Here is a 12392-nt window from a genome sequence, read left to right on the forward strand (position 1 = left end):
TCAACCTCAAATCCGTCTCCACATGACTCTCGGGAAACGTCCATTGGTGGAGGTTTTGCTGATAACAGCAAACAATGGCCTAGCACTTATCAGGAACGGGGAACCAGGAGCCTGAAGCCCTTCTAAAACTTCAAGTGGACCGTTATTTAATTAATTAATGATTAATTTTAAAAGTTGTCTTTACCTAGTTGTAGAAAGGAGTTTTCATTTTTCAGATTGATTTATGAGACTAATGCATCTTGATCAATGTCACGTCTCCCATTGTTATTTAAATCATCAAATCCCCTCTCCACTCAACAAAGTCAGTATGACGAATGTTGTTGGCATTTAGCATGGGCAGCACAGTCACAGTATCTGGCTTACTGAGCTCTGCTGTTGTGACCTCTAACTCTGCATTGCTATCCTTGAACCCTGAGGATTTCCTTCTTGCCTAGCCATTGTGTGACACATGGAATGCTGCCTTATATGTATAAATACTTCTGTACACAGGAAGAGTGATTGTCTTCATTAGTGTTTTGTTTTTCTTTCCAGCTTCATCTCCTTTACATAATAGGAGACATGTTAGGATACACAAATCCTAGCATTATCCCTCATGTCGCAGTGCCTTTGCATATGCTCACATGCCATTCCATCTTGCATAAAACACCTCTCCCCCTTCCTCAATTAGAAGTGTGCTCCTCTTGCTAACTTCAGCTTAAGTGTTCTGTTCTCAGTGACCTTCATTTAGTACTTCTGCTTTGTTTAGCGCTCAGCAGCTTTCTAATATTCAGCTATCAAAAGACTTACTTGTTAAACAGCTACCTAATCTTTCCAGAGGATGTCTTATGTGCACTGAATGTTTTATCTTGCTACTTAAAAAATGTATCAACAGTTCCATGAGGTAGGGTCATCTATTTTGTCAACATGATATTTTGTGTAGACCTTGACTGTGGCTTGTACATCTGTGTATGTTATTCATTTTATATCTCTAGGACTTGGTAGAATGCCTAATGAATACATATTGGCTGCCCTATAAATGTGTAAGTGAATATATTTTACCAACAGCTATTAACATCCAAATAAGTGGCTAATTATAAGTTACTCTCCTTTTAAATAATCTTTACTCATTGAAATGCATTATCAGAGTTTTAGTAGAGACCTCAAAGAAGGAAGCTGAAATTGCGTTTTTTTTTCCAGGCCTGGAAAGCTGACTCCACCTGCTTAGGGTTGCATACAATTAACTAATAAGCAACCAAATCTATCCTCAGGCCCCTTCACCTGCTGTTAGAGCCCACACTTTTCAAGGGAAGACCCTCCCCAAACGCAGTCAGAAGAGCTGACATGTAAAATTAAATCTATTATATGTACAATGTTGTAATGCAAAAGATGTTCCTTAGATAAAGTTCATGGCATTCATGGCCTCATATTTTTGGAGCACTCAGTGACTGGGGTGATATTGATGAAAGTCAAGGGAATACAGATTGAGAGATGTCACAGAGAGGTCACACAGGGAGAGAATGGCCTCTGAATCAAAGGAAAGTGTTTGGATCCCATCTACGTCATCGCGTTGTTATCAGGGACTGGTTGTAAAATCTTTCTCTGCCTTGGCTTCTTCTGTAAAATGAAGAGAATAAGAAATGTGTGGTGCTTTGTGAAAGTCAGGTGTAGCCGGATGGGGCTGGCATGCCATTTGATTATTGGAAAATCTTTGTTAGTGAGTATGAGATGACAGTGACAGTGATACAGTGATACATGGTGACCTACTGAACAACAGAGGCTTGACCTCAGGGCCTGGTGCTGTCATTAACTTGTTTTGTTGCTGTTGGTTGTAGGGCTTGAATTCAGGGCCTGGGCACTGTCCCTGAGCCTCTTTGTCTTCAAGGCTAAATTGCTTTGCCAATTGAGCTACAGCGCTACTTCCAGTTTTTGAGTGGTTGGTTGGAGATAAGAGTCTGATGGAACTTTTCTTCCCACGCTGGCTTTGAACTGTGACTCTCTGATCTCAACCTCCTAAGTAGCTAGGATTACAGGTGTGGGCCAGCGGTGTCTGGCTTGTTATTGCCTTTTTTATTCAAGGTTTGTGCTCTACAACTTGAGCCACAATTCCACTCCCAGCTTTTTGACGGTTAATTGGAGTCTCGTGAACTATTCTGGACAGGTTGGCTCTACATCATAATTTTCAGATCTCAGCCTCCTGGATAAGCAGGATTGCATCACCAGGCTTGCCCTTCCTTTGAATTCTCATGGTGACTGAACTTTTGTCTCTATCATTAGATGCTTTAGTAACTTGCCGTGGAGACATTTTTTTTTTTTTGTAGAAATTCAACCTCTTCTCTGCAGGTCTCTTTGAAGATTAAAGAGAAAGAAGGGAGAAGTGGAGGATGCGAGAGCAATTTTCCTTTAAAAACCTACCCTTGTTTTCATTCCTTGATCATGAACATTTTCTTTTTAATTGCACTTTCCTCTCAAGGTGGTGTGCAGAGGAGTTGCAGTCACATACAGACGGTCGTGAGTACAGTTCATGATGAACATTGCTCCCCCGTCCCACTTTTCTTCCCCTCAACACTCTCCCTCCCAAGCTGTAAAGTTCATTTCCAACCTATTGTGTCGTGAGCATTGCTGTTGCATCGGTTTGCCCTTTGTCTCACTGTTTCTGTCATCCATCAGCTGGTTAGCTCTCACTGGACTCCGATAGCCAAATGGAACCATATTGCCTTGCAAGATGAAGCAGCCATGAACGAGCCACTGGTGGACTTAATAAACGCTTCCGACCTTCCCCATTATGCAGCTGCATTGAGTAACTGCTCTGACGAGGAAATGTGGGTCAGCATGCACTACCTCCCTGTGATTTACAGCATTATCTTCCTTGTGGGCTTCCCGGGAAACGTCGTGGCCATTTCCACGTACATCTTCAAAATGCGGCCGTGGAAGAGTAGCACGATCATCATGCTGAACCTGGCGTGGACAGACCTGCTATATCTCACCAGCCTCCCCTTCCTGATCCACTACTACGCCAGCGGACAGAACTGGATCTTCGGGGACTTCATGTGCAAGTTCATCCGCTTCGGCTTCCACTTCAACCTGTACAGTAGCATCCTCTTCCTCACCTGCTTCAGTATCTTCCGGTACCTGGTGATCATTCATCCCCTGAGCTGCTTTTCCGTTCACAAAACCTGGTGGACCGTGGTGGCCTGTGCTGTTGTGTGGATCATTTCGCTGGTGGCTGTCATGCCCATCACTTTCCTGATTACGTCCACCACCAGGACTAATCGATCGGCCTGCCTCGACCTCACCAGCTCCGATGACCTCACCACCATCAAGTGGTACAATCTAATTCTGACGGCCACCACGTTCTGCCTGCCCCTGGTGATCGTGACTCTTTGCTACACGACCATCCTCAACACCCTGGCCCACGGACTGCAGACTCACAACTGCCTAAAGCAGAAAGCGCGGAAGCTCACCATTCTGCTACTCCTGGTGTTCTACGTCTGTTTCTTACCCTTCCACATTTTGAGGGTCATTCGGATCGAATCGCGTCTGCTCTCTCTCAGCTGCTCCATGGAGAACAACATCCACGAGGCTTACATCATCTCTAGACCCTTAGCTGCCTTGAACACCTTTGGCAACCTCTTACTGTATGTGGTAGTCAACAACAACTTCCAGCAGGCCATCTGCTCCACCGGGAGGAACAAACCAAGGGGGGACCAGGAGCAAGCCAAGAAAGCCATTTGCTCAAACAACCCCTGAAATCTTTCAGTCATTCGACAACAACATCAACCCGGCCGGTACTTTACCTATAATGCGAATGAAGTATCCAATATGGCCCTACGTGTTCCTCTCAGTGGCTGCTGTGTCTTGAAGTAATCATGTGTCACAATCAAGGACAAAACTACCAAGAGCTCTGTGCATTGTGTTTATTGAGCTCTTCCCTTGAGGGGACACAGCCGCAAGAGGTGGGTGGGCCTCTCAAGGATCCAAACACAAAATCACCAACAATTGTAGTCAGGGCCATCTCTGAGAATATCTGTTCTTACCCAGCTATTAGCTGCACCTGGAAACTGAAATCCACACACTCTTGCCTTGGGTCCCTATAAATGATTGGTGAGATATGGAAAAACTAAGACCCATCATTCACTCCCAATTCATGTTCATTTACTCAGGGTTTTCACGTGTCATATTGTCCAACAGTTTATTCCTTCAAATTTGCTTTGAGATCCAAACAAACCAGCAAAGTATTCTTAGAATAATTCAAGGGTGTCAAAACAAGTGGCTTGAATTTTCCCCTATAAGATACTTGGGGGTACCAAGTCTTTCTTGTCATAGATCATCATAAATTTGCTCCTGAATTTATAAAAATTACCAAGGCATATTAATAAATAACCACATCCCTTGGGAACAGAAATGGCATGTATTTACTGGGTTTTAATCAGATCTAATATTGTTTTAATTTCGGTTAGAAAATACTCAAGGAAACATTAGTTCTCTTTGGATAACTTTTTTAGCAGAATAATGAAAATGTATCTACTGAAACAGCAAATGGCATTCTTGCATTGTGTGTTCTTAATTGCCTGTAAGTATAAATACTGGAGAAAATTCTACTCTAGAATTGAAATCCTACTAAATATTAACATAATTAATAAACTTTAAAGGATAACTGAATGGGCTGGTCATATTTTCTCCTGTAGAAATTCAGTATAACCATTATTATACAGACACAAAAGCTATTGGATCCATGGTTAGAGAAGAAAGAGGTTTACAAATTGGTGGCAGACTAAGGCTGGAATTCTCATGACTTTCAGGGTTTTATAGGACAATGTCTCTGATTTAGACCCAAGAGTGGATGGTTGTCGGGAGCCTCATCTAGCCATAAGGCCATGGGAGGGAAGGGAAAAAGGGAGGGGGGAGAATTGAGCAAGTTTTTGGCTCTGAATTTGAACTTCCCTGGTTGATGGCTTTCCATCAACCTACCACCACTTTCGAACATCCCTTTAGTAACTTCCTCAGCTCAGCTCTCCAGGACTTGGCTATAATCGCTGGGGTGAATTTCCCTAGGGGGGCCCATCTTGCCCCTTTGTGAAGGCTGCTCAGGATCCAGTAGGACTTAGAGGTCCACTTGGAATTTGGGCATGTCTCTGGCTCTTCCTTTTTCTCTTTTGGCCCAGCCCAGCCTCTGGCACATCCCTAAAGTAACAGATGAGCCTTACAGCATTGATGTGTTTGTGATAGGAGCCACAAAGCCAAATGCCTTCTCCTTTCTCTCTATCAATTCCTATGTGAAGATCTCTGAAAGCCCCCCTCTGTCACTCTTCACGTCTGGCTTGGGAAAAAAATTCATCTTTCTTTCTGAAATGGGCTCTTTCACTGTATCTGTGGTCCTCCTTATGTTCTCTTAGGGACTGGGCTCCAACATTTAATCCCACTTTCTCAAATTTTTAATATTTTTATTATGCTGGCTAACTGACCTTAGCTCAGGAGTATGCATAATTTTCCATTATCTTCACAATATCTTCCTTTGCTTCAGCTCTCCTGCCATTGTATTACCTGACCTGCTTCCTTCAGGTGACTATCTGCCCTCCAGGGGATCCCAGCAAAATTGAATTCAATGTGTCAATTTTATTTTCCAAAGTAGAGCATTCTGAGTTCATTGTGCTAGAGGCTGCATTTTGAACTGAAGCCCAAACGCGAGCTGGATGATGCATCCCAGGCCGGGTTGACATTGCCTCATACCAACAACAGTCACAGCAGAGAAAATGTAGGAATACATGAGTGTGCCAGATGGGAAGCTACCTGGTGATGTTTACAGGTAAAGAACGGATAAAGAAAACCCATTATGAGCCTGTTTCAAACTCCAGAGTCATAGCAGTATGCCACTCAAGCTGGGGCCGAAAGGCCTGCAAGATTCCATCTCTAAAATAGCAAAAAAACAAGGCTGGAGGCATGGCTCAGGTGGTAGAGCACCCGCCTAGTAAGAAAGCTGACCAAATGTTAGGCTATGAGTTGAAACCCTGGTGTGTGTGTGTGTGTGTGTGTGTGTGTGTGTGTGTGTGTGTGTGTGTGTAGAGTATTCAGTCACAAACTAGAGTAAGCAGTCATCCTGCCATTCACATTTGATCTAACTCTTCTCCTATTTTTTGCTAGAATAATTAAAGGCAAATCCTAGCTCATATAGAATTTCATGTATAAGTACTTTTGAACAAGCAGATAAAACTGGTCTGTAGTGATCATAGCCACCTTAGATGTAGCCTTCTAGTCCACCCCTACCCTCCCAACTCCTTTCCCCAGGATTATCAGAAAGTGCTGATAAGTGTCTCTCAGGCCAGACAAAGGGGCGTCAAATTTTGTCAGCAAGGCTGTTTGCTCAACAAAATGAAATTCCCTTCAATCGCATGTACACAGTATTATGCGTGGCTGTCTTTAAATCAACTTTGAGGAGAGATTGCTAATTAAGGTCTCATGTTTATACACTGCATATCATTAATATAATTATAACAAACTGCATTGTGGGAATGGGCCTGCACATCTTACAAAATCACCACCTGCCACTCAAAATTGTTCATCGCAAAGGACCCTTTGCTCAGCTCCTGCAAAACACATGAAACCAAATAAAATATGCAAAACTGCCAGGTGCTGGTGGACTCACATCTATAATCCTACCTACTCAGGAGTCTGAGATCTGAGGACTGTGGTTCAAAGGCAGCCTGGGAAAGAAATGTCATGAAATTCTTATCTCCAGTCAACCACCAGAAAACTGGAAGTGGTGCTGTGGTTCAAAGTGGTGGATAGCCAGCCTTGAGCGAAAGAACTTAGGGACTATCAGGCCCCATGACTTACAACAACAACAAAAATACATGCACACGCACATGCATGTGCACCCACAAAGCCAAAACCCTAAAAATACACCAAACCAAGACCAAAGAAAATACTCTTTAACGTCAAAAAAAGGGTGCAATTAATCTGGATGTGCAATGATCTGGCGTAAATATGTTAATAATTATACTTTCCTTGCCATGGATCATGTCCTTTGTTAATATAAAGTGACCAGTTTGTTCTCTCCTGACTGACTTTAGTTTGAAATGTATTTTATCAGATGGCTACTTGAGCCTACCCTAAGGGCTCATTTCTGGGAAGAACTTTTCTTATCCTTTCACACTGAACTTGGATTTGTCTTGCTTTTTTGCCTTCTCTACATTTCTTTTTTTTTGTCTTGTGTGTCTAATGAAAATTTAAATGTAATAGTGAGTATTGCAAGTAAATCATTGTTGCGATTTTATTATTTTCTAAAGACTTTTTTGTTGTTGTTGGTTGTAGGGCTTGAAGTCTGGTCCTGGGCACTGTCTCTGAACTCTTGCCGCTCAAAGCTACCACCCTTCCACTTGAGCCATAGTGCCACTTCTGGTTTTCTAGTGGTTAACTGGAGATAAGAGTCTCCTGGGCACTTTAGTGCCCAGGCTGGCTTTGAAGTACGATCCTCAGATCTTAGCTTCCTGAGTAGCTAGGATTACAGGCATGAACCACTGTGCCTGGCCCAAAGACTTTTTAAAAGGAAAAAAAATTATATATAAATTTGTTAATGTGTAAGAGAAGTTACCATAGAAACATGGTTTCCCCAGATTTGTTTTGTGTTCTTTTGTTTTCTTGTAGTTAGTCTGACCTTGAAATTACCTTGACTTGGTTTTCATGATTTTTTTTTTTTTTTTGCCAGTCCTGGGCTTGAGCTCACTTGGGTTTTTCTCAAGGCTAGAGCTCTACCACTTGAGCCACAGCACCATTTCTGGCTTTTTTCTATGTATGTGGTACTGAGGAATCAAACCCAGGTCTTTGTGCATGCTAGCCAAGTACTCTGCCACTAGGCCAGGCTCCCATTCTGGTTTCCATGATGTTTAAGAACAGATCTGCAAAAGGTCTAATATGTTTTCTAGTAATGCCCATTTGCAGAAGTGTTTCTCCTGTGGTCTTGTCCAGACATGGATTTAGTTGCTTTTGCTGGTTATTTTGGAGATGGAATATTAAGAAGTCTTCTGCCTAGCATGGCCTAAAACTGAGATACTCTCATCTCTGTCTGGATTATAGGCAAGAATCACCAGTGTCAGTCAAGAGTTTTGTTCATTTGTTTTCAAAACAAATCTAGAGTGAGGCTGACTTTAGGCATAACCTTTATTGTACAGCCAGTTTCATTGCTGTGGACAGGGAGACTCTATTGTGATCTGGGTCAGGAGAGGGAGCAGAACCCATGTGGGGTGCTTCCTGTGTTTTCCAAGAAAAGCCTTTACCATTGTTCTGCAGTAGATGAACTTTGGCTGGAACATGGCAGTTTGTTCTAGAACGCTAGTAGGATTATTATAATATCAGAAAAGTCAGAAACTGAAAGATTATAACTGATTGGTTAAAACCACACAGAACCTAACCTGATGGCAGAGAGAATCAGGGTGGGGACACATCCTGGCCAAATCCAGAATATTGGTTAATTACAACTGTTGGTTATCTCTGAAAGAACAATACCAGTAGTACTAGTACAGCAGGTTTTACAAGTTTGAATAAGAAACAATTGCACTCTGTGCTTCACTATGCAATGATACTTTTCTATACCAGGTATATTCTAGGATTAAAACAAATTCTAGATTCCAGAAAGTTTTTTCAGTTTCATGTTTAGCAAGGATGTATTTTCATATAACAGATTGAAATTGAAAGAAATGTAGAAAAGAGTTCTGCTCTTCAAGCAGGATATGGGGTTAGAGACTCTCAGAAAGTTTGTACATTTCAGGAAAATGGGTCCCCGTGTATTTGTGGGGACCATGTTGCAAAACTCTCAGTGGGTCAGCAAACTTGCAAAAAACACCAACTCCAATATACATTTTGTTTTCATTCTTTTTTTAGCTCTTTCTGAATTTTTTTTTATTTTTTATTGTGATTAATAGAAGGGTTACATTATATTCACCAGATAGAAGGTGCATTACTTCACAAACATTGATACCCTTTCTCAGGACATGGTCTCTATTTCCCTCCCGCCCTCTCCCCGCTTATCTGGATTTCTCCCCTTCCCTATCCAATTTCAAATAACCAATTAACCACATATAAAATAGATCAGATAACAAGGTGAAATATTGTAACAATGTGAGATAACCAAGTATGGCAAAAGAGATGAGAGATAACATAGTACATTAAGGACAACAGTCACTTATTATATGGCTTTTGTTTCCTTCTCCTGGAGGTCCTTACATTTAGTGTCATACTATTTGGCCTAATGTCTCTAGATTTTCTTCTATTGTAAATGTCTGCTAGGAGAGCACAAGGTTTCTACTGATTATGACAAATGAGGGAGACTATTGGGCCTATGTTCCTTTGAGTCTGGTTTACTTCACTTAATATGATTTTTTTCACTTAATCTGATTTTTTGTTTTCATTCTATATGTGCATGTCTACCATAAAGCTTAATTTATACACTAGTTGTAGATAACAATAATTAATAGTATATTTGTAATAATAACATGATAACTACCCTTGTCCTTCTTGAATACTCTTTCTTTTCCATGTTTTATTGTCATTATGGAGGTGATTTACAGAGGGGTTATAGTTACATGAGTCAGATAGAGTACATTTCCTTGTGGACAGCATCATCCCTTCTCCCTTTCTCTCAGTTTTTCCCTCTCATTCCCACAGACAAGTTGTATCTTTCATATTCAAGTCTCCTATGAGTACCCCATTGCATCTAATACTCTTAGTTCCTCCATTTCTGTGACTTCTTTATCCTCCCCAAAATGTAAATGAAAGAGCAAGACCAAGAGAAAAAAAAAACAAAATAGCAACAAAGAAAAAATATCTCTTGTTTCCATTTCCTGGGCTTCATTTCAATAAATGCTATTTTGTATGATCAAATACACTTAGGCATTGCACGTTCCTCTCCTAAGAATGTCCTCCTTCGGTCTCACTGTGCCTAGATGCCTAGAGACGTGTATGATTTATCATCTCTCACTGTATTTTAGATCTAGCTTGCACCTATAAGAGGAAACATGCGGTATTTGTCTATCTGAACTAGGCTTGCCTCACTTAACATGCTTTGTTCTAGGTCCATCCATTTCCCCGTTAGTGACATAATACAATTCCTTCTAATGGCTGTGTAAAATTCCATGGTGAATAGATACCACATGTTTGGATTTATGAGGCTTCTGGTGTTTCCACAATGTGGCTATTGTGAATAGTGCAGTGATGAGCATGGATATGCAGGAGCTCTTACCATATCCTGGCTAATGCTGTTTAGGGTAAATACCCACGAGTGGTATGGCTGGGTTGTAGGGAAGATTTATGTATTCTGAAGAATCTCCAGACTGCTTTCCAGAATGACTGCACTAGTTTACATTCCCACCAACAATTCAATAGGATTCCATTTTCCCCACATCCCTGCTTTTGATCTGCTGCTCTATCATAGTTGATTAGGAATTGAACCCATTGATATTTAACATTTCTTTTCGATTTGTTGTTTTCTTGTAGTATGCTTCTTTCTTCTTTGTGTGTTTGCTAATCTAGTCTTCTACTGGTTCTTGTTCAGCGATGTATTTCCTTGATTTTGATTGTGTTCTGGGAGAGATCAAGAAGGTAGGCTCAAAACATCATTCAGAATTATTTGTATAATTTTTCCAGTAATAGTTTTAGTATTTGGCCATAAGGTATATTGCATTAGCAAACTACTTTGTTAAATGACAACTCCTTTGTACAAGTACTTAAGGAAAATAATAATAATAAATAATAATTAATTTTTTAGAAAAAGTGCAGGAAGTAAAATTGTACATGAGAGGCAGGATGGACGTGGGATCCTTCATATGTGGCTCTGTTATTTCTAGGGGATCATGCTTGTCATTCCTAGCAGCATCTGGTGAATTCTTCTCTAGGAAAATAGACAATCTAGCAATAAGAAATAAAACTTACGTAGTGCTAGAAGCAAGCTGAATTCTATTTTAACCCTTGCTTCCTGAATCCAGGCAGCTTCACTGCACAGCCTAACTTAGAATTCTGCACTTGGCTGCTTGTACAAAGGCAAAGAACATTCTGGATGCTGCAGTTATAGAGGGACTAAGTGGATTCATCCCACAGCTCAGCTTCTCGGATAGCCATGAATAACAGCACAGCCACAGGAAGCCAAGAGCAGAAGTCAGAGACTGCAAAGCAAAAACAAAGATAAAGAAGGAAAAATATACTCAAGAAAACAAACATGCTGCAGGGAGCATAAGACAACTTCCAAGACTGAGAATTAAATACTCTCAGAGACATCCTTGAATGAAGCTGGGAGCTTGTAAAGGAATAAATGGTTGAACAAAAAAGAACTCTTGATTCCTAAATTGGGGAGATTAGGAGGTTATAACTAACTATACTGATTAGGAGGTATACGTAATAGTCTTGTGAGCTTTCCATTGAGGAAGTAAGGAGAATGTTGGGTACCTCTGTTTATCCTGAGAAATTCTTAGAAGAAGGTCTTAAACCATGGCAGTGTGATGACAAAGTTGTTTCCAGATTTCAGGTCAGGTGAAGTTCTCTGATTTTCATTACTTTGTATGGATTTCTGAAGTTTTGGAGGGTTAGGAATTTAAAAAGGTGTGTAAGACATGACATTTCTTTTCCTTCCTCCTTTTCTCCCTTCTTCTTTTCCTTTCTTTCTCTCCCTTCTTTCCTTCCTTCCTTCCTTCCTTCCTTCCTTCCTTCCTTCCTTCCTTCCTTCCTTCCTTCCTTCCATCCTTTCTTCTATCGTGCCAGTATTGGGGCTTGAATTCAGGGCTAGGGCATTCTCCATTAGCTTTTGCATTCATGGCTAGCACTTTCCTACTTGACCCACATCTCAGGTTTTTTTGTTGGTTAATTTTTTTGTTTATATATTTTTATTGTAATTAATAGAAGGGTTACATTATATTCCCCAGATAGAAGGTGCATTACTTTACATACATTAATACCCTTTCTCATGTCTTGGTCCCCATTTCCCTCCCCCACCCCCACCCTTCATCAATTTCAAATAACCAAATAAACATATATCAATATACCAGATAACAAAGTGAAATACTGTAACAATATGAGATAACCAAGGGATAGCAAAAGAGATGAGAGATAACATAGTACATTAAGGACAACAATCATTCATTATATGGCTTTTGTTTCTATATCCTAGAGGTTGGTTAATTTAGAATAAGATTTGCACAGATATTTCTACCTGTGGTGGCTTCAAACCATGATACTCAGATCTCAGCTTCCTGAGTAGCTAGGATTACAGGCAAGCTACAGTCTTTCTTAGTGTTTTTCTTATATATTGTCCATAATATCCTATAATTTGTCTTCCATGATTTAGATATATGCCCAGAGCTGAAATATACTATTTCTTCTTCTAAAAATACTCATTACCACGGTATTCAGAATTAGCGATGATTTTTTTGATT

General features: G+C 40.6%; 1 protein-coding gene across 3 annotated transcripts in view; it reads left to right on the forward strand.

Moving 5' to 3' along the window:
* Oxgr1 (oxoglutarate receptor 1) overlaps window positions 1–4560 on the forward strand; it is a 37938-nt gene extending 33378 nt beyond the window's left edge. For all 3 annotated transcript variants that reach the window (XM_090341696.1, XM_090341697.1, XM_090341695.1), the window contains one exon: window positions 2647–4560. In XM_090341696.1, coding sequence (XP_090197822.1) covers window positions 2713–3726 — 1014 coding nt within the window. In that variant the 5' untranslated portion in view covers window positions 2647–2712 and the 3' untranslated portion in view covers window positions 3727–4560. The remainder of the gene's footprint in view (window positions 1–2646) is intronic.
* The last annotated feature ends 7832 nt before the right edge of the window (window positions 4561–12392 follow it).

This window comes from Megascapheus bottae, chromosome 11 (genome assembly GCF_031878675.1).
Source record: "Megascapheus bottae isolate mThoBot1 chromosome 11, mThoBot2.hap1, whole genome shotgun sequence".
Lineage (NCBI taxonomy): Eukaryota > Metazoa > Chordata > Mammalia > Rodentia > Geomyidae > Megascapheus > Megascapheus bottae.